A 22,286-nucleotide genomic window follows, 5' to 3' on the forward strand; every position below is an offset into this window, starting at 1 on the left:
GATTTTCAACATAGCTTTTCTAAATTCGTTTTCATTAGAAATCATAAATTAACAGAACTGACTACGAGAATTAAATTACTAGGGTCAATATTATTAGCCTCCTGAGAAATGGCTCTTTTATTGAGCCACAGCACAAACCACTGCTGTGCAATGATGAATTTTAACTTTGCAATGCTCAAAGCTGGTAAAACCAAGTTAAAACTGAGGGTTACCTTCCAATTTACACACAGTATAAAAACTTCAGCGAGGGTGTGAGCTGTCACTTGTCATCATGCCAAAAACAAAAGAAATGACTTTAGACTTCAGTTTAGAGAAAAAAATTTGTTGATGCTCGCAAAGCAAGAGATGGATGTACAAAGCTATCACAGCATTTCAAAGTGTCAAGAACTGAAGGGAGAAATTTCATCAAGAATGAGTCGCACAGTACAGAACAAGTCTCGCAGAAGTAGGAAGCCAAAGATTTGAAAGACTTGGGAAAGAAAACTCATGAGAGATGAGTCTAAAGACCCCAGAACAACTGCTAAGACACGAGCGAATGACTTAGCCAAGTTGGGAATTACAGCCTCAAAAAAGATAGTCACTTAAACCCTGCACAGTAATGAACTGTGAGCTTACAGACCAAGAAACACTCCACTTCTGAAGAAACAATGGAGAGGTGTAGAACCCAAAGTCACCATCATCACAGGGGTGAGAGTGTCATTGCTGTCAGGAAGGACTCATGAAGAAATTAAAGGCATGAGAAGATTCTGAAAGAAAACCGATCAGCATCAAAACTTGATCTGGGCCATTGCTGTGTCTTCCAACATAATAACGACCCAAAACATACGTTGGTCCTTGTGAGGAACTACCTCCAGAAGACCATTAAATCTGGAGAAGCTTGAGAGAATTACCAAAGAATGGACTGGGATTGAGAAGACAATATAAGAAGGCAATAAAAAAATCCAAAATAAATTTAGGATGTTTGGAAAGGCTGTCTAATAATAATAATAATAATAATAATAATAATTCCTTGCTCTGTTTAACAGCATGGAAATTCTTACATTTTCATCTATATGTCTGTGTGTGACACAGAAGATAAGTATAATGGGTACCTTTTAACGTTTTTCTCTACAATGCAAATATGAGCATAATTTCATACAAAGAGAAGCCATGAAACATATAGAAGAAGAATTTTATTCAGCGTTAATACAATAAATATACAAAACTCAAACTACTGGTCATGCGATTGTAGGTGAAACCTTAAAATTGCACAAACATTTAGAGCAGATAGTCTACCATTTGTAAACTGCACAAAACATACACACATCCCTTCATATTTCATCTCAAAAACATTGATATATATTAATATATATAAAATTTAAGAGATGTGGATCAGCATTTTAATTTTCATTGTTTTTATACCACAATTCATGACTCTAAAGCACAGCTTGAAGCCACAGTCGGTCTACAGTACAACGCACAGTTCACATTGCATTGCAGCTTCATGTTTATATTAAAACTAACAGCAAAACCTGGAAGTGTAATTCAGCCTGATGCTTTTTAACTACTGTACTGGCCCAAATTAAGCCAGTGTGTAGGGAGAAAACAACTTAAAGAAATACAGAAAAGGCAAGAAGGAACCCACAGCCAGACTGTCCTGCACACACATTAAAAATTAAAGACCCAACTCCCTCCGTCCACACCCACCCACCCACACACACACACACGCACACAAAATGCAAAATCAAGGAAAGTGCTTTGCAGTTTGAATAACACATAGAAAGACAGATTCAAAGACATTTTAGCAGGTGGAATTGTATTGTTAAATCTGATCACAAAAACGAGAGAGTAAAAGAACAGATGTGGTTGTAGTTTTGCTTGACTTCCAAAAAAATTAAGAATACACAAGTGTCACAACACAACATCAATGTACTGGCCCCTTTTGTCAAATTTAAGTCACTTTTATTGTGATTACAACATACTGATACTGATTTACAAGACATACTTAAAACCAGAGGCCTGTCAAATTTTGTACAATCTTGTATAATATTTAACCTCGTCATGCAAGCGGAGAGCATCCTGAGTAAAGCTGAGGTAAATCTCCAGCACTGAAGGGAAGCTAGAGACGAATTACACTTTCCTTGCTGATAAATCGTGCAGCTGTGTGTATGGAGTAGTGGCTCTCTTTAGCAAAGGACACAAAATGGTAGGCTTCAGGTGAAAATCAAGCTGACTCAGCTAATGCAATAAAAAAGCAAGTTAAGCATCTAGACTACTGAGCAGGAAGGCCTGAGGGCACTGTTAGAAGTATCTGTACTGACTGCCAACGTCAGAGAAAGAACCCCAAGTCCAGATTTAAAATGCGACTTGCTGAGATATGCAGATCAATAGAAGCAGAAGATTTCAGTCAAATAAATACTTGACAATTACCTTTAAAGTGATACTCTAATATCAGACACTGCTTGTGGATTGTAGCTTTTGCAGAATGACAATTGTTGTCTGCTTAGATGGCAAAACAGTGCCATCAATCTGTGATCACAATCTACTTCTGTCCATCCCTGTACTAACGACGCAGACTATAAACGATGGCGTAGCCACTGTGATGTTGCCCACTGCTTTGTCAACTCTGAGTTTTGAAACTTGATTGTTAGCACTTCCACAGCGCCAAAGCTGGATTTGGAGCCAAAAGTGACCATATTTGGATGAAAGGGTGGAGTGGCTGATGTTAGCGAGCAAGTAAAGTTGTCGCGGCTCAACCCGTTTCTTGTTTAAAGCTACAAACACGTTAATCTAATGGCTACACTTGGAGATTTTACATTGGGAATCTATGGGGGCTGACTCGCCTTTGGAGCGTTTTTGGTACTTCGGTGTGTTTCGGCCCCGGAAGTTGCCGTTTGCCTAAAATTGAAGGGTTAATTATATTATTTTATTTCTTGCTTCATTCTAATTGTAATATTTCATTAATGACAGAAATATCTTCCTTCTGTTATTCACCAGTCTCCACCGGTGAGTGCTGATACTTGGGTAGGTAAGATTTTAGATGAGATATCACTTTAAGGAATTTCAGGCTAAATACTTTTTACATACCCAATTCTAAGTTGAGCGAAGAGAGTAGAAAGCAAAGCAGCGGAGTGGAATGCACAGCATTCATCTTCAGCAGTATAAAGTTACTCCATTGGGGGTCAGCAGTGTTAGGCCATACACTCATGAAAGAAGAAAGCACCGAAACAGATCAAATAATGCTGCTTTAACTCAAAGATAACTTCCTTTTGCCAGATAAATAAATAAATTCAGAAAGAGAAAGTGGTGATTAGGTTGATAAACACACAGAAAGCAAGCATCTGTTCATGGTGAGAAATGCCCAGGTAACTTCAAACAGTCTGTTCAGCTACATTAGAATCTGCCTGAAGACGAGCAGGCCTCGAGGACAGCAACAACATTTAAAAAAAGGCACACAAACCTTCATTTAATTGGCCATACATCCACACAAACCCTGAAATCCACACAGAGACAAGAAAGTTGAGCACTCTAGTTAAAGGACTCCTAGAGTGCACGGTGTTGCAGGAGCAGGTAGACTGGGACAAGAGAGCCTGTTTGAAGGTTGAGAGGCTAAAGATTGTAGATGAGTGGATGTTCAGCTGTAGCACCCCCACAAAAACCCCTTCAGTAGTGTCAGAAAGATGGGGAGGGGGGCGTAACTTGTTCAAACAAGGCAGTTATAAGTGGAAGCTGGATACAGAGGAGGGTCAGATGAGCGAGCTCTCTGCTTCAGACTTGCTCCTTGAAGGCTCCTTGTGCAGCCCTGGAAGCAGCATTAGCAGTGGCCGTTTGTACAGTTTTGTTAGACATGACGCCCGTGGCAAATTCCTGCTGTGCCTTCTCAAAACTGGCACCGGTGGTACGGTACATGCCATGGACCTGAGGGGAGAAGGAAAGGCGGAAAAGAGGGTAAAATTAGGGCCTGAAGAGTCTGTAACAGACATCACTCAGATATCTTATAGGCTGACTGTGCATTTACCTTTTTGAACATGATGAGAGACAGGACAGCCAGAGCGGTAAAGAGAGCAGCAACGAGGATCATTATAATGCCCACTGGGATGCTTTTATTCAGGCCAGTCAAAGCTGAGATCCACCCGCTAGGGATAAGAAAATCATTAACACACAACAACGACGTGACAACTAACCAGTCTCACTACCATCTCAATCCTCTGAGAGAACTACTTGTTTAAAATGCTGTAGTTTACTTGGGTGAAGTCACACACCAGGAGCACTCAAACTACAGAGGGTAAAGCAAAGACCCGGCCTCCACACTACCTAGACCTAAAGGATGTGCCACCATAGACACTTACAGTGGCACAACAGGGACCTAGACAGTGTTATCCATGTGGCATGTTGTAGCTGTTCACTGTAAATACTCACTAGACTAAATGTATATTCTAATAAATTTTTTTTTTTTAAATGGTTCTTAACTAATGCAGGGTTTCCTCCTGCTTTCCTCCTAAAAGCAAAACAAAAACTGCAAGAAAAAAAAAAAAAAAAAAGACAAGTTCAATATCTAATTAACACAAATATAGAAATATTTCAGGCTTGGTCTTAATCATCGCATTATCTGATCAGTTCATGAGATCTACGATATAGAGTACTGATACTTTTCTCAGTATAATACTAAGACCAAAATCTAGACTAAATGCAAAGCCAACCACCTCACTAAGTAACCCCAGATGTGTCTTTGTAACATCTGTCTTACCTAAAAATGTCATAAAAATACAATGCTATGGAAATTTATTTTAAGTCGTGTTATCTTACCTGGCTCCCCAGCCAGCGATGCCAATAGACTGGATGACATAGATGCCAATCTGACAGACGTAAATGAAGAAGAAAATAAAGAACCTGAACGAGCTGTCGATCCTGTAGAAAGATGAAAGTGGAGGATATGAAGAGCACAGTGGGCACAGGAGGGTCATCGTGATTGTTGTACTTGTGGACACAATTTTGGATCATGTTGTTTACCTGAATGCAGCATAAAGCGGTCTGTACCAACAGACAAAAGAACACGGCGTGAAAAGCAGAAGCCAGAGGATCGACAAGCCAAAGTCCACACCTCGGTTTCCATCCACAGCAAACCAGGAGAGGCAGGCGATCAGGTTTGCAAGCAGAGTCCCAGTGTGCACTGAAAGGTCAAGAGAGAGAGAAAAAAAATACAGTAAATATGTGGAGGGGGACTTCGGCTTAAGTGTGACGGTGTGCCAGAACGGCTGTTTAAGTGTACATGCCAAAACATGGAAAATAAGCTGAAGGAGAAGTGTCCAATCAAGTCCTACCAAATCAAGCCTTGGATGGAAGAGGAGGAAACACTGAAACTTAATATTTAAACATGTAACACAGTGCAGGACTGGAAACAACATACGCACACACACGCGCACACAGTTAATAATTCATTACCATTTGCTCTCGAGGGCCTAACAGTGTCTGCAAAGTTAAAGGTATTACACATTCACTGAGTCAGTTTGACTGCAGGGATTTTACAGCACAGTGTGAAATATGACAATAGCCCGCTAGCTGACATAGCAGTGGTACCGAGACCCTTCACCTGAGCTTGAAAAAGATACAGCCGGTTGATTTAAAAATCAAAGTCTTTGTACTTATTAGTAAAAACGACTGAATTCTGTAAACCAGCCTTATAGCAAATCATATGATCAAGCTGCTTCATCAGGTTGCAAGACTGCGGCACGTGCATTTGTCATGTGGATATTGAATTCTACTTGAAGTCTTGACTCCACCCCCCACATACACCAACAGAGAGTATTTTTCACCATCAGGAGCTATGAGGTTTTGACTCGGGGAGTTGGTGGATTAAACTACTCAGGACTGCTTTAAATGAGTCATCTGAAACAGCAGATTATCAGCTCATTAACAATTTCATTATTTCAGCAGATGTGGTTCTACGTGTTTGCACGTATGAACGTAGTTTAGAATGCAGTTTGCTAAAAACGTTTGCTAGTATTAGCTGATAATTTAGCACAAATGTTTAATGCAAACAAGGCCACTTCATTGGCAAGTGCAGAATCAATGGGTGATCTCACAGTGTCTAAGTCCATCTTTTAGATACAGTCTGTGGGGAACATGCATAAAACTATGTATGAAAGCAGGAATAAAAATGCAGATGCTATCTTTTTATCAGATACGTAAGTTTATAGTCATTTCGAGTCCTTTCTTTAGTTGTAAATGGATATACACACCCTCTCTTGTCATTTTGCACAAAAAAAAAAAGAAAAAAAGAAAAAAGGAACTAAAGAGCATGAGTAATCTGAGCTGCAGTGGCCGTCCCTGTAAGTACAAGTAGGCCACAGGTGATGCACTACTTATAGCCTAGCTCTGAAATCCAGAGGATAAAAAACTCCAGACTTGGTACAAGACAGCAAATTTCTTCTGTCAAGTTTAAGAAAAAGTTTACTTACACATCCAGAGGTAGTACATGATTTTGACTGTCTTCTGAAACTCTACGGGAATGTCTACAGTAATATCGTGGTAGAAACACGGAGCCACAGGAAACCTCTCTGGGAGAGGAGGCCAGTTGTTTTTCCTGCCTACAATAGCAGAAGAAAAAAAAAAAATCAAAGTCAAGCTTGTGAGTTACTTCAACATCTTTTTGAAAGTGTCGCTCAGGTTTTACGTGCTGCTCTTCTGTCAGATGACAGTTAGCAGTTACTGAGTGCAAATACTGATTCCCGCTTATTTTTTGTGTGCATGAGAATTAACATTTAAATTAACATGTAGTCATTGCTTGGCATATAATGAGCCATTCTGTGGATTTATAAGCGTCATCATTATCTGTAATGCTTTGCTATGACAGCACTGATCTGTGGCTGTGTTGTGATGACATACTAACCCCCAGATACGTTGATTGACTGCATCTCTCGCTCCCGGCGGTCCAGCTCTGCAGCCTTATTTTCCAGCTCTTCCTGTCTCCTTAGCAGCTCAGCAGCTGCCTGCGACTGCTCCTGCAAACACACACAAACAAATGTCAACACATTGGAAATAGTACACAAACTTTTTGGCCAATTACTTTCCCCCTCCCTGCTCACTAGAAATGCTCCATTTCTACTTTTGGAATAAATCCAATTCTCTGCAGAGACAGCACCAGCAGGAGAACAGACATCATAACAACACATTCCCCAGAGTCTGCTTCACAAACGAGATGCTCAATCTCAAGTTATTTCCTCCACCAACCACGATTTCCCTCTGACTCTGTGTCTACTTCTGCTACAAAGGCCAATCACAGATAGAGGCGGTCTCCCGCAGAGCCACTTTTCTGTCCACAAACTCAGTGTGAAATCAGCCGTGGTGTTAATACATTTTCTCTCAGTCTCTGCTGGTGTTGCTGGACTAAAACAATAGATGCACCACAGTCTGCTTGCTCATGGTGACACGTAATGCTCTCACCTCAGTTCCAATAGCTTTGGTAACTCAATCAGCATTTCTTTGTGTAAAAATAAGAATGCCTTTGTATAATCTGAAAAGAAAGTGGCAGAAACTACAGCCTTTGTATAATCTGAAAAGAAAGTGGCAGAAACTACAGCAGCAGCTGTAAGCATAGCCAAAAGTTCTACTGAAATAACTGCTGTTATTTGGCTGTATACCATCAACACATATACCTGTGGTTGAGCTTGTGAGTAGGCTGGGGGCTCCTCTGTGGGTTTCATGATGGCTGGCTGAGTGCTGACAGCAGGGCCTGTAGTCTTGGGGGCCATACTTGCAGGTGTCTATAAAGTACACATGGTTAGAGCAAAACTACATGATTCCTATAACTGCTAATGATGTGACCTCACAGTTAATCAGAGGTTTGTATTGCAATACTCAAAACACAACTAAATCTCATATTTTATTAGAGCATTAATAAAGATGCACAGCAAAAAAATAAAAAAAACAAATGAAAGCAACAAACGGTGAAGAGCACATGTATGAAAAAAAAAAAAACGTACAATACAAATTTGTGAAATTGATGAGGTTGTACTGTAGAGAGAGAGAAGCCTGTGTAAGCTCTTAAGAGAAACAAAAATGTTTGAGCCAAGCTAAGCAGTGATACAATATCCATGCTCAAACATCTAGTGCCCAACCTTTTGCAGCCATATAACAACATCTTTTCAAGGCCATTTCTTCACAAAGCTTCAAAAAGCTAAACTGACCACAATACTTCAGTCTCTTGGCTTCCAAACTTTTTATTGAAACAGTCTTCTTACAGCCCTTTGTCACTGATAAAGTTGCTTCTCAGATGGATTCAGTCAAATAACATTTAGATGGCTGAAAATGATTACACTGATGCAGTCACATATCTTGCGACTGCTGAAAGCGATCTTGAATTCCAAGGTGGGAACCACTGCTCAATGTTAGGATTTAGTCTTATGTAACTGCATGTGTGTATGTGCTAAGATATGTGCAGTTGGAAGGCACAAAACAACAGTGAAGCTGTTGGCAGTGAAGCTATCGAAGAATGGCTGAGCCTGTTGGGCTGCACGGGTAAAGGCTTAATAATCGGGGTCTTGCCAATGGACCCTAACCCAAGGTCTGAAGGATTCCTAGTATTCCCCTCCTGGGGAGGATAACAGAGGTCCCAAGTTTCTTACCCATCGCCATCTTTTGAATACTTTGCTACTGGAGACCCTACCAGGGGCAAGTCAAAACTCCAGCTCAATAAGGTGGCAATTCTTAGAGTGAAAGCTTTCAGGACACATGTCTTGGTGGCTTTAGGAGCTGAGCATGTGAACCACGTGATCACTATGTTCTAGCAGTTGCCTATATATACAGACTGGGCAGCGACTCATAACAAGACGACAGCTACAGACAAGAGAAAGAAACAGAGACAGGGTGAGATTAGTGATTTGGAAGAGGCTCAGAGTCGAACAATACTGGGATGGATATTTCTCAGCATTTAGATAAGGTGTTCTGGCCATGTCTAGCTGAAACAACAGGGCAGTGACATCAGCAACAAAGAGAGGTCCGGTTTGCCTGGTCTGTACCCACGACCAATAACATAGCTAAGTGCATAGAATACATGTCTGAACTATACAAAACTGTAATTGTATATTCCATTATTAGCTTGGGATCCATTAATATGATGAAATATTTTATTTAAAAAAAACCCCAAAACTAAAGCATAAACTGAGACTGAATAATCATCAGCTGCTCTTCTCTGACTGAAGAGTGTGGCATTTTACAGATAAAGCACAACTCTTTGTTGTCACACTTGTCTGCCTTGGCGGACAGATGTGGGATTTATTAGTCTTTTATTCTGCTGAATATAATTTTAAAGGAATGTGATTTTCACATGATGTATTACAAAGCTGGAAAAATAAGTAAAACTTTAGGCTCAAATACCTACTGAGTAATTCTGGTGGACCTACCTGATCTTTAACCTCACTGCTACTAAATGCAAATATCCAAGTACTCACCGATTTGCCATCTGCAAAGGGATTGTACTCCTCTAACCCTGGAGGAGATGTCTGTCTCACTTGTGTCACTGATGGATCCTAAAAAAAAAAAGGAAGAAAAAAGGATTAAAAGGGAATGCTTTACATGAGATAAATGTAATTGAGTAATACTATAAAGCAATACATTTTGTTTGATCTGTCTTGTCTTTGTGTTTCAACCAGGGATAGCAGTAGAAATCCCTACAGAGTAAAACCCTCCATTATTCTGCTGAGATCCAGGCCAAAGCTCTCTGTATTCAAAATGCAACAGGCCTATAATTCAATACTGGCAAAGACAAGATGATTCCAATAATTTTCACGAGAACGTCATTATAAATAGCCAAGACCACGAGTTTCTTGAGCTGCTCTGGCAGCCAAAGACCGAAATAAAAAGACATACTTTGGTTATGCTTTGTGCTCCTAAACTGCTAAAGCACTCCATGCTTCTTTTAACTACAGTCCTAATTTGCCAGACTGACATATCAAAACTACTTTCAAAATAAAGCAAGCCACTACTTTATATTCTACCTCCATTTGCATGCAAAACTCCTTTTTCCTGTCAGTGTCAGCTAAGCTACACTGTCATACATCTCTTTTGATAATAAGCTCACCATCAGCTGCCGTCAGTCACGCACGAATTTCAAATTGTTGCTCAAGATTAACATCTAATCCGTATAGTCCGAAGTGCTGTCCTTATCCCGTCTCAGTGCAGTCCTCTCCGTCTCCCTGACTCTTAAATTTCCACACACACACACACACACACACACACACACACACACACACACACACACACACACACTAAATATTTCAGGGCCTGTCGTGTTTAAAATTTAACGCTGCACTAGTGCGTGGCTGGACAAACACATACTGCAGATTCAACGAAGTCTTCATTTTGAAACCTCCAGCTCTGGAGTTCCTGCTCCAGAACATTAAAAAACAAAAACAAAAAACAAAACAAAACAACAACCCCCCCACCCCCACCCAAAAAACACAAGGAGAATCAGCAAACGTGTGTTCACCATGATCTTGATTAAAGTGCAGGATTCAAAAAAGGTGCACAGTTCAACCACCTGACGACACCATATGACTTCAACTCTCTGTGGTTTCTACTCATTTCACGTTTGATTAAGCTACAAACCTTACAAAGTGAGCTCTTAGCTGCCTTACAAAGTTTTTTTTATTCGCTAACATAGAGCCTAATGTCTGAGCCCACATCCAGAGAAATAGGCCAAAACAGCCTCAACAATCTGATGTAGGGCTGGGCGATATGACCCAAAATTCATATCTCGATATTTTTTAGCTGGATGGCGATATAAGATATATATCTCGATTTTTTTTTTTAAGCCATAAAGTAAGAACAAAAAGAGAGTTCTTAGTCAAAGCTGTGTCCCAGATGTCACACAGGCACTTTTATTAACATACAGCACAGATGTACATGAAAAATTACTCAAAATTAAATTATGAGAATTCATTAAATAATAATGCTCCATAAATAAAAGAAAACAAGGTTGTTTTTGTGCTAAACAAAGAGCTCACAATTGTGCAGTCAAAATGTAAACTAAAAGACGCTGAGCGTAATAACAAAGACAGATTTCACAGCTGCTCTGTTCCCAAGTTTTACTGTGTGACTGATAGCCTGGAGTTTGAAATCCGCTTCATAACCACCTCTCTTACAGGTGCCATTTATGGTCCTTATACACACACAATACGGTAATATTACGTTGATGCACAGTACGTATCACTCCGCGAAGCTCCTCGGTAGCCGTAATGCGCCGACAATCTATCAAGCGGTGCAGCTCCGTAGCTGACCAAAGTCGTACTCAAACATTTTTGACAGATTGCTGAGCGCCGTGTACCACATAAAATCGGTTCGCGGCCATCAAGCACAACCAGAATTCATACATAAGGCGCGCTATCAACTTTTGAGAGAATGAAAGGATTTTAGGGTTAGCGCTGTTAGCTCATTAGCATGTTTAGCTCGTTAGCACGTTGACGCCGTCCAGCCCCACGCATGGGGCGATGCGCAGTAACTCGTTAACGGAGATTTGCCGTGTCCGTCTTGTCGCTGCCTGCACGTGAAGCGATGGGGGAGGAGGGGGAGTTGTCTTCAGTGAAGGCGAGGCGGAGTAACGTTGCGTAGAGACAAAAGTGGACGAAAGAGAGGCAAACTTGCGGCTCCACAACTATAATTATAACGTAACATAGACTATATCGATATAAAGGATATTGTCACATCTTATATCTCGTATAAAAATATATCGATATGTTTTAAAAACTCGATATATCGCCCAGCTCTAATCTGATGCATGACTGCGAGTGATGAAGCTTAGTAGGAAAGGAGCCAACGAGTACCCTGGAACCACATGTCACCATATGATTTCATGAACTATTGAACATAGCTCAGAGAAGGGAAAAAGCTCCCATTATCCTGAGGCAAGGCAGCCAGAGCCAACGCATGACAGAGAAGTGGGAGGACAGCAGGGCTTCAGCACTCGTGTTAGTATGTTAATGAACCCAATTAATTATTCACTCTCCTTGCGTCTGTGTGGTCAGCCTGTACCATCTTCCCATCAACGCTGGGTTCTTTTAAGTCTGTGCAATGAATCAAACCAACTAAAATAGATTTTTTTTAATATAGTATTCTCTGACAAAAACAAACAAAAAACACACATGCTTTCCTTGTACTGTGTAGAACCAAGCAGGCACAGATATATCACAATTAACAAATACATTGTCTGAGGTTAAAGAACCACAGGTCTAATTCTGGATTAGTCTGATTCTGACTCAGAAATTAGATCTGTTATTTATGACAAAAGGCTGATCCATTTAGTTCAGCTGTATACTGCTCTGTTTTATACTGCCAAATATCAGCAGTAGTGTGCTGTGGCTACTGAGAGGAAGTTAACAGCAAACTACCAACAAATGAGATGACCGGTATAAAAAACTTAGATAACTGTGGCTTTGGCTTCTCTTTTTGTTGTTATAACACTTGCAGGGAAGTATTTACTGCATTTACAGTAGAACAAGGTGTTGTCATCTATCAATTACTGCTATTTTACTTCCTGCTTCTTACCAGCAACATAACACGTGTTGTGTGTGGATGTGCACAATATTGACTTTTAGACTGAGCTTAAATTAAGCTTACTGTAAATAAATTACAGGATTACTACAAATACGTGGGTTCAACCACTAGTTTAACATCAAACAGATAACACCATTATGTGCATTTTGTAAATTATCCTCATTTAAAGAGCATAATTTATAATGTTCTTTGAATGAGCAATATTATTTGAGGGCTTCTAGTTTCCAAATATGAAGTTTTACTCATGTTATTTGTTGTGTATGACAAAAAAAGTTGATTTTAAGCTTTTGATGGACATAACAAGCACACTGAAGATGTTACTGCTGAGTTCAAGAAACTCAAAATGACGTCCAGATGAACAGAATCAACTTTTGGAGATCTAAATGACAGTCCATTTATTTATCTTTTAAGCATTTCATAGAAAATACTAAAAACAGCATTAAATGTTTAGATTCCCAATCAACTGCTAAAGACATAAACCCAGTTTGGCTGGTTGATGTTAAACAAACAAACAAACAAACACTTCTTTAGCTTATTCTTAGCATGCTCCAATCAAACAATCAATGTTAAAACAATCAATGTGGTCTTAATGAAACTGAGGGAAGCACCTCGTGATTATTTTAATTATTAAATAGTCTTATGTTTTTGGTCCATTAATGTTAGAAATTTCAGAAAATAGCAAAACTTGATTGTTTTGATGAGTACACCTGATATGAGCAGAGGAGGATAGGCCTGGAAATACCAAGGAGCACATGATCACATGAATGCTTTCATTATGACACAACACTGTGTGAGCGTAAACACAAGACGTCTTCAGTCAGACGCCTAAATAAAGACAACAGCACAATAAAGGCAAGGGAAAGGATGTTTGTCTCTGTTTTTACGTTCCTACACAGCATTACATGATCAGGTGATCAGTTTTTAACATTATCGTCTCCAGGTTGGCAAGTTAAGTCAATCACTCTAACGTAATGTCAAACATAAAAGAAACAATACGCAACATCTGAGCATAAGTTGTTTAACTAGGTCGTAAATGTGAGGAAATATGTCGAGCAGGTGGGAATTTAAAGGGATGGGGGATAATTATAACAGAACCCAGCGACCCAACCTGCTTCAGTTTGAATCAGAGCCAACACCTGGAAGCATAGCCTCATATCTTTTAATGTTATGTCACTTCTGCCAGTCAGAGTGCGGCAACATTAAGTGACAGTTCAACTGAAACCGAGCGGGAGGGTTTTGGCAGCAGCTAATTTAAAGTCGCCTTATCAGAGCAGGTTTATTCAAACCAACCCCATGCCAGTCTTTCCTAGCCACGCAGTCTTAATGTAAAATGATACGGCAGCTAAAGTTAAAGTGGCTAATGTAGGCTAATGTAGGCTGTTAAGGTTACCTGAAACGGGTTGCTGAAGTCCGGGTCCGCGAAGGGGTTGCTGTCGAAATCTGACATTGTCCAAATAGGACGACTTATTCCGCTAAATGTGTCTTAAGGCTAATATTTATAGCCAAAGTCGGCGCAGAGAGTTACAAAAGACCAACTGTTTCGAACAAATTGTAATAGAAAAGACAAGGGCTGAAGTCAAACGTCAGACTGTCCAGGTGGGGGATTGGTCACCAGCAGCGGAACACACGTGACATAACGAGACGTCAGGCGGAAGTAGGGAAACGTAAAAAAAAAAAAAAGATCCAAAAAGTAATTTTTAAAAAAAATAATGTTTTATTTAGAAATAATTTAACGCTTTACTCACACTCATTTTTACATTTTGTCATAGAATTGTGATATTTTATCTGCGATTAAATGTCAGGTCGTACATCGACTTATCTACGTAAAATGAAAGAATTAAAAATATCCCAAAGTTATTTAAAAAAATAATATTATTACTTGGAAAATATTTGATTTATTTTTTTATACCCGCACTCATTTAGACTTTTTGTCATACTTTATTACACTTAAAGTGTAAAAATAAAGTATGACAACAATAGCACAAACTTCAGGAAAACTCACTTTTCTTGAAAATATCCTGGTCTTGACAAAAATGTTGCTGTTTTGACCTTGTGGACTTTATCGTGATACTTTGGCTATTCAACATTGTGGCAACATCTATTTTTTGGCCGAGTCTCTTCTAGTTGCCATAGATCTATGAGCTCTCTGCCTCTGAATCCCTGTCATGTGACGCTCACTTGTCCAACTCACACTTCCGCTACTGCGTGTAAAAAGTTGGGTGATACATTAAAGAAGTTTTTGCAGGAGCTTTAGCGTCAACATTAAGTTAACATTATCACCAACTTTATGAACATTTCATAGCTCGTAAGAAAAGGCGAGTAAGTTTTCTTTGTCGGCCGTTTGCCTTAAAGCTCAGCATGTCGACAGGAGTCTCATACAACGACCAAGGAGGAGCGGAGGCTGCGGTGGAAGCGGGTCAAGAAAGCACCCCGACCTCCTCGAGCACCGGAGCTGCCTTCGGACTGTTCAGCGCCGACTTTAAAAAGTAAGCTAGCTCAGCGTGTGTTCCGTTTCTCGTCACGGTGGTTGTTTTTGGCACAGTTGGGTTGTTTTTGTTGAACTCCATATGGCTAACTTCCAGTTTCGTAGTCTTGAAAAGAGGCCAGTAGCATCCACAGGCAGGGCAATGGTGGCAAATGACAGCCCCCTGTCTCTTCTGCAGTAAGCAAAGTTGAGCGATAAAATGGCAAGACGTGGCTTGGACGTGTTTGTGATCACTGAGTTTTCCTTTTTCTGGTTGGTTTTTCCAGTTGCTTTGCACCTTTCTGTGTGCTCAGGGTGTACTTGTATTGCCTGTTTTTTGCTGTTGTTTTTTTTCCATCTCGTGGTTGTTTTTCGTATTGTAGTGTACACTTTTTGTCACGTTTTGTCATTTTTGCGATCATTTTTTTTACTATCTCCACCTGATTACTTTGTATTTTACTGTGATTATGAATTTTGGTGGCTCTTTTGTGTATTCATCTCTGTCCGCTTTGTGATTGTTTGGGTTAGTTAGTTCAGTAAGGCTCCAGTCATTGCAATCACTGCACAGGGAGAGCTTGATAAAATATCAACTGCAGTGGCTTCATCACAGAATCTTCGGATACCGGTATTTATTGTGAAACAGCAGAAAGTGCTTGCATGTTTTTAAGCGGATGCTACACACTTCACTGTTAAAAGGGACGCAATCCTCCCCACTGTCGCAAAGTGGGTGGTTATAGTGGAACACCTGATCGTTGGAGTTCTCTTCCAAATCTTTCAAAAGTTTTTACCAGTTTAAAGCACTTTAAGATGAGAGCTGCTGTGAATTTGCTGGCTGTAAATGAACAAGCGCTGGGACACACGTGTAGTCCTGTTCCTGCAGGTGGATTGCGCTGACCCTATTACACAGTGGTCAAAAGGCTTAAAGAAAATGTCGAAAACTTCATTTTTTTATGCTCATTAAAGCTGCTGTTATCCAGCTCTAAGCAAGTAAAGGAATCCTTGGAAAGATAAGTTTGTTGTATTTCTTGTCTGTACTTTATTCACCTCTTTCTGTCTCAACCTTTATAAAACTGTATGAGAATATTTCTATGTTTTATCTACAATTCAGTTTACTGCTGTATTAGCTACTTTTTTTTTTAAACCAATGTTTTTCAAATGTCATACTGGGCCTATTGACTTGTCAACAAGTAAGATGGTGTTTTACTTATATCGTTGATCTTTGTTGCATCAGTTTTGTGCTGCATAACGCTTAGTTTATACTTCTGCTGTAAATCTATCTAGAGCCTATGATGTAGCCCACATAAGTGCCCCATACATTTGCAAGCATTTATACCTGTGCTGAAAGTAAATGATCAAATATGGAATGATGATAAAATGAAAAGTTTCAAAATGTATTTTTTATCATGAGAATTTCTTTGTTTTGCACAATAACTAGCAAAACATAATATACCACCAAAAAAAGGAAATAAATACTGGACCCAGAATTTGACAGTCAGTACATTTCTTTCTAAGACCAGCAAATGGAGAAATGCTATTAAGTTGCCTTCATAAGCTTGTGTTGCTCATGTATTTTAAGTTCCATGTCTGCATTCTACCACTAGAGGGCAGCCAATAACCAGTTTAATCATCTTTTGACTTTGGAAATTTCTTGCAAATTCTGTGACTATGCATCTCAGTTGTTCTAGTGTAACAGTCTGTGTTTGAAGGTACATACACAGGGTACCAGATTCTCTGGTCTAGACTTGACTGCAGTACTTAAAATCTGAGGAGCTCTAACTTGATTTAGACTTATGCATTAAGCCTATGTCCCTGCGACGTAACCGGAAACCCCTCTTAACCATACACTGCATCTACTGTGCTTTAGTAAATTTCCTACTAAAGCATAATTCAGGCCTCAGTCTGTTAGTAAGTTTTATACATTCATAAAAGTTTTGGGTCACAGTTCAGCTTCTGATTTGATTTTAAGCGTTTCCTGCAGGAACCATCCTCGTGTATCCTTTTGCTTTTCATCACTGTAGATCTTGGTTTTCTGAAATGATTCTTATTAAGTTGAAATAAACCTTAACACTGTCTCACATGATCATCTACCCAGTTGGGGGAGGTTTGGTCATGTGTTTGGCCACCTCAGGGCCAAGCTGAGGGACCAGAAGAATATGAAAGGGCTTGAATGATCCTTCTGTTTGTATGTCTGTCAGACACAATTCACAATGACCAAGTCTGTGAATCCAAAATGCATTTTGTGCTAGTGCCATTATCTGTGTCTCATATTAGTGCTGCACGCAAGGCTTGTCAACTTCACCATGTCCGTGCTTGGAGAATACATTGCATATTTGTTCATTAATGTTTTAATAGCTGAGGATATATTTAGAGTCAGTTCTTTTAAAATTAGATCAAATTTGGAAGTTTAGTTAGAATTGCTGAATGTGTGTTGCACGTGATGAGAGATGCAACTTTGCTCTAATATGTTCTAGTGTTTAAAGGGCGCTTGTTTCTGTTTGAGAGCTCTGTGCTAGGGTTCAACAAATCATAGAAACATAAGGCTAATTTATTATCTGAGACCAAAGAGATGTCTCACTGTGGCTGAGCAGTTTGGTTGTATCGACTTATTGTATTTCTCTGTGTTGGAAGCAGTCACAAAAAAATAAAAGGAGCGATGGATTTAAATGGAATTATACTATTTTCACTTCCCTAATCTTGGGAAGTGCTGGAAGATTGAATTTTGTATTTGAGGCTGGTTGTGCATGTTAAATGGTTATTTGGTATTTCCAGCCTACTGGCATTAGTCAGGAGTAGAGCAGGGCGATATGGCCAAAAATATTTATCACGATATATATTTGAAAATTTGCGATAACGATATAACCGACGATATAATTGATGCGAGACAAAATACAACTCCACAACATTACTAGCGCAAAAAGACAACCTTCCATTTATATTCACTTAAACAAGAAGCTGGTTTTTATGTACATTAAAGCTTTATAAAAATGTAACAGTACAAATGCAAATTCCTTGCTGAAAGTTTAACCAAAAGGCATTTCCACTAGAAATGGGCTGACATGTCCTGAGCATAACCATGTATAATATCCACTGAAGTTAAAAAGAGGTGCTTTGCAACATTAAACTGCAGTGTGCAGTACGCATTTTTCGGACCATAAGGTGCACGGGATTATAAGGCACATTAAGCGAAACAAAGCAGTCAGATAAATCAAACTTTATTAAACTCATTCTTCTTGCTTCCTCCATTTCTGTACCATTGATTCCTTAATGTTGAATTCTCTGGCAGCTGCTCTATTCCCATGTTGTTGCAGTATATTAATGACTAACCTCGTATTGTGGATGGATTATCTCAGTTGTTCTCCTGACTGAAGTTTGGTCCGTTTACAGCATCCTGCCATGCGATTGCATTTGTCTCTAACCATGAAGAACCTTCACGTTAACTTTTATAAGTGGAAAAGTGTTAGTGTTCGTCCTCTAGCTTCACTGTTTATGTTATGCTAACATAGCTGTGTCGCTAGCGATCACGTAGCACATCATTATATACCAGCTAGCCCAACTTCAGTAACCCTACAAACGTCACTGCTGTTTAGTTTCCTGTCTTCATTTATGTTGCAAGTGATAGCAGAGCTGTACGTTTGATTTTTTTCAGAAATCTCTCAGTCAGAACATGCAATATCATGCTTAGGTAACTAGCGAAACTAGCGAGCTAACTTCTGCTAGCTTCCTGCTAACTTCCGTTAAATGTAATAACTTTTGTTTTCATGGATGCCTGGAAGTTAAACTTTATAGTTACACCTGGTAAAGCAGCAATGCTGATCGTTTTATTAAAGATGAAAGAATTTAGACAGTTTTTAACTCTTAGTGATGCTGCAGTGTTGTTTGACCTGAAGCATACGGAGTTTAGGACCCAGATTACTCCCAGATTTAAGAGCATCTTAGTCCGACAAATACGACAATAACAACGGCCGCTTGCATGTTCTGCAAAAAAATGTGCTTTGTTGTGTATCTGACGGACAAACACCAAACCAGTTCCACATCACGGAAGTTGCACCATTTTTACAAACCAATTCTGGTTCATCTGTTTCACTCAACAATCGGCCATGTGCGTATGAAAACAAAGGCACTGCGCATGCGCGTTTACTCCCATTCTATCGCGATATTTCATTTTCCTATCGTTGCCTAACATTATACCGGTATTACCGTGAACGGTATAATATGGCCAAGCCCTAGTCAGGAGTCATGCAAATTTAGCCTTGCTACTCTTTTTTTTTTTTTTTTTTTTTTTTTTTTGTATTGCTGCTGCCAGTTTATCCCTGAATCAGCTGATAATTCCCACTTGCAAATTTTTTTTTTTACAGTTCTTCTTTTATTACTGCTGTTCCAGTATTGTAGACTAGTCTTGCTTTTCCCAACCTGTTGATAATGTGGATCATAATATTTTAACAACCTTGCATCGTAGATTTAACTTCAGGGTGATTCCACGTAAAATAACCAAATGTGAAAAAAGTTCACATCTGATGTCCTCAGGGTCAGCTGTTTATTCTTCCCAGTAACTTCAGCTCACAGTAGAAAACGGTACCATCATATTATGAATATTTTCCGAGTTGCAGCGCTTAAAGGATATAGAGGTGCAATGAAATTTAGTGCTTTTAAATTTTGCCAGCATTTTTCAGCCCCTTTGACATAAACTATGTTATGTCACATGATATTGATGCTAAAGTTTGGTCATAGCAAAAACAAAACAAAATCATGATTTTGCTTTTAGGATGGGACCATTGGTGTGGGTGTGTAATTGAACTGGTTACAACTGCTGACGACAGATTAAATGTGCTTTACAGGTTTGAAAATTTCACCGGAAGAGCTCCTGTTCTTACGAAGTTATGATGGCTCAAAAATGCTGGAAATGCTGCAAAATTTGGCACCCATTTAGTAACCACCTTTTTTTTTTTTTTTTACGATCTGGCACTTCAGACTCTTTTCCATGTTAGTTTAAATTGATGATGATTGAGTGCCAAGAAATATTTTCACCATGAAAATATTTTATTTTCTAATTTTATACAAGTTATTTTCTATACACATCATAAGGTCTGTGTTCAGATTTCTGCAAAAAGGAGAGACTACATAATAAAATGTGTTTGCGTTCACATATTACAACACAGCATTAAATGAGATGGATACACATGTGGCCTGTTTGTGATAAATATTCATTAGGAGACTGCCATGGGTGTATTATATTCTAATCAATCTCAGCAGTGATGGGGAAAAAAGATTTGAAAAGCTAATAATCAGCCACACGTGATGCAGCTCTTCTTCTTTCTTTTTTTTTAACTATTTGAGTTGTTTAGGTTTTCAGTGTAAACAGAAAAAAATTGGATGCTATGTTTTTTTTTGTTTGCTTTTTTTTTTAAAAAGGAAAGAAAATTGGATATTTCTGTCGCTACCAAACACAGATTTGTTCCGCTCATGTGCAAATATGTACTATTGTACTTAGTGCTCACTGAAGCCTGGATTATACTCTGTTGTGGACACATACAGCTGGTGACCCGACAGCCAAGTAGTGATTGCCGTTTTATACTTTTCATGTTCACGGGTCCACTTGGGTCCCTGTGTTGTGAATTTCGTCCACAGAGAATTTATATTACAATGCACCAAGCAAGCATGTGCCCAGGCGGCGGATTACAAAGAACTATAACGGGAATAACTTTTTGGCCGTTAGGTCTCCTGCTGTCTGTGTTCTGCAACAGAGTATATTTAAATGGTTACTATAGATGGTGCAAAGGATCAATTTAGATTAAAGTGTAGCAAGCACACACTTTAATTGTGCATTCTTTTTGTGACCATCGTGTGGTCGTGATACCTGTGTTTGCAAAAAGATGTCTGGTCCCATAAAAGTGAAGGAAGGTTGACTTTGTAAACATTTGTCGATGGGCTCAGTTACTCATTGTAGTTTCTACTAAATTCAGCAGTAAGTTGACTGTGGAAATTATCCACATTATGCTCACTGGCTAACAACCTGTCAATCAGAAGTCCCCAGCCAATGAGAGCGTGATTTCAGTCAGATTCATCCATGGCTTGTTTCAAAACACAGAAGATGGCAACAGTGAAAATGCTCACCTTGAGACTTTAGAACAGGACTTCAACATGGTAGCTATGTCCTTGTCCTTTTTACTTTCTATCATGTTACTCAAGAAAATCTTTTGGAAGAGGGAGCTTTGGATATACCTGCCAAAATAATCCTCTGTCATATTGCGTGTGATGAATGTGATACTGTGTAGAGCAAAAACTTTTCCCAATTTGCGCCAATGTTGCTTACGAAACATTTCAAAGTCGAGTCATTACTCAGTCAGGCCCTCATGTTACTCATCTACTCCGGAATAAAGTCCACATTTCTCCCTCTTCAAAACCCTTTTGTACCATTCACATCTTCAGGAGTATTTCCTGACATTCAGCTCGGTGCTGTTATCTTTGATGTCGGCCTGTCCTGTTGGCATTGTCAGTAAAACTTGGCAGACGCATGTGCTCTAAGTGGTGCCAATTTAAAGTGATTATTGTGCAGTGGTGGTGATGAAAAGTAGCTCAGTGTTTACCCACCAGAGATAAGGCCCTCCTTTTTCCTCTAGAGGGAAGTGACCATAGTCACACAGAGGCAGAGTCACATACACAACCAGGAGCCAGGTGAGACAGCTTTCCATATGAAAGTCAGCATTTTTCAGAATAGAGGAGTAACAGTTTAATATAGTAATGGCTAATTAGCCAAGTAAGTGGTCATTACCCTCAGGCATAAGGATGACTTGCCATTAGTGAGCTGACGGGGCATCTTGTGACTTTTTTTTCCCCCTTTGCCCAACAGAAGAGGAAGGGAGTACCGGTGAATGACAGTGACAAAGCAGTGGAGCCTGTGCTGTTTTTCCACAGTTCCTAGCTTTGACAGTTATGAACTGGACAAGAAGACAGCTGTAAATAAAGCCAAGAGAACTTGGGAGTACACTCTGAAGGAAAGTAATTACCACAGCTCTCTTTGGTCCGTGGAAATTCAGTCAGCCGTGGTTTTGTGGACTCTGTTCTTTAGACAGCTAACACACACGCACAGACACCACTGAATGGACTGCAGCGGTATGGACGCTGGTTTCTCTTCTTTGCGCTCGGAGGCAGCAGGAGCCATGAGGACAGTGTTGGTGTCTGCTGAGAACTTACAGCTTACTCTGAAGCCTGAACTCAGTCAGGAAGAACAGTCACTCACACACACCAACAGTAGCCCTAAGGACTCACACAAAGCCGGGTACTGTAGTAAGACAAC

General features: G+C 39.6%; 2 protein-coding genes across 4 annotated transcripts in view; one reads left to right on the top strand and one right to left on the bottom strand.

The window, feature by feature from the left end:
- Positions 1-1,155: 1,155 nt before the first annotated feature.
- Positions 1,156-14,177, bottom strand: LOC146571169 (secretory carrier-associated membrane protein 1-like). Of its 2 annotated transcripts, XM_085280235.1 has the most exons (10): positions 13,919-14,177; positions 10,058-10,178; positions 9,429-9,506; positions 7,635-7,742; positions 6,869-6,980; positions 6,438-6,566; positions 4,990-5,149; positions 4,786-4,887; positions 3,998-4,115; positions 1,156-3,897 (listed from the first exon to the last, which is right to left on the bottom strand). In XM_085280235.1, exons 2-10 carry the CDS (start codon positions 10,058-10,060, stop codon positions 3,748-3,750), a joined length of 960 nt encoding a protein of 319 aa, XP_085136361.1. In that variant the 5' UTR covers positions 10,061-10,178; positions 13,919-14,177; the 3' UTR covers positions 1,156-3,747. The 2 variants fall into 2 exon arrangements, with proteins under 2 accessions (XP_085136361.1, XP_085136360.1); XM_085280234.1 differs by lacking the exon at positions 10,058-10,178 and having other exon boundaries at positions 13,919-14,176.
- A 530-nt stretch (positions 14,178-14,707) lies between these two features.
- ap3b1a (adaptor related protein complex 3 subunit beta 1a) overlaps positions 14,708-22,286 on the top strand; it is a 59,814-nt gene continuing 52,235 nt past the window's right edge. Inside the window, exon 1 of one of the 2 annotated variants that reach the window (XM_085280237.1) lies at positions 14,708-15,014. In XM_085280237.1, the coding sequence (XP_085136363.1) occupies positions 14,887-15,014 (128 nt within the window). In that variant the 5' untranslated portion in view covers positions 14,708-14,886. Of the gene's footprint in view, positions 15,015-21,736; positions 22,269-22,286 lie in introns of those variants that run through there. The other variant, XM_085280236.1, reaches the window with a different exon arrangement.

The sequence above is a fragment of the Mchenga conophoros genome, linkage group LG7 (genome assembly GCF_057382185.1).
Source record: "Mchenga conophoros isolate Kocher_MC1m ecotype Shallow Benthic linkage group LG7, M_conophoros_male_GT1.1, whole genome shotgun sequence".
Taxonomy (NCBI): Eukaryota; Metazoa; Chordata; class Actinopteri; order Cichliformes; family Cichlidae; genus Mchenga; species Mchenga conophoros.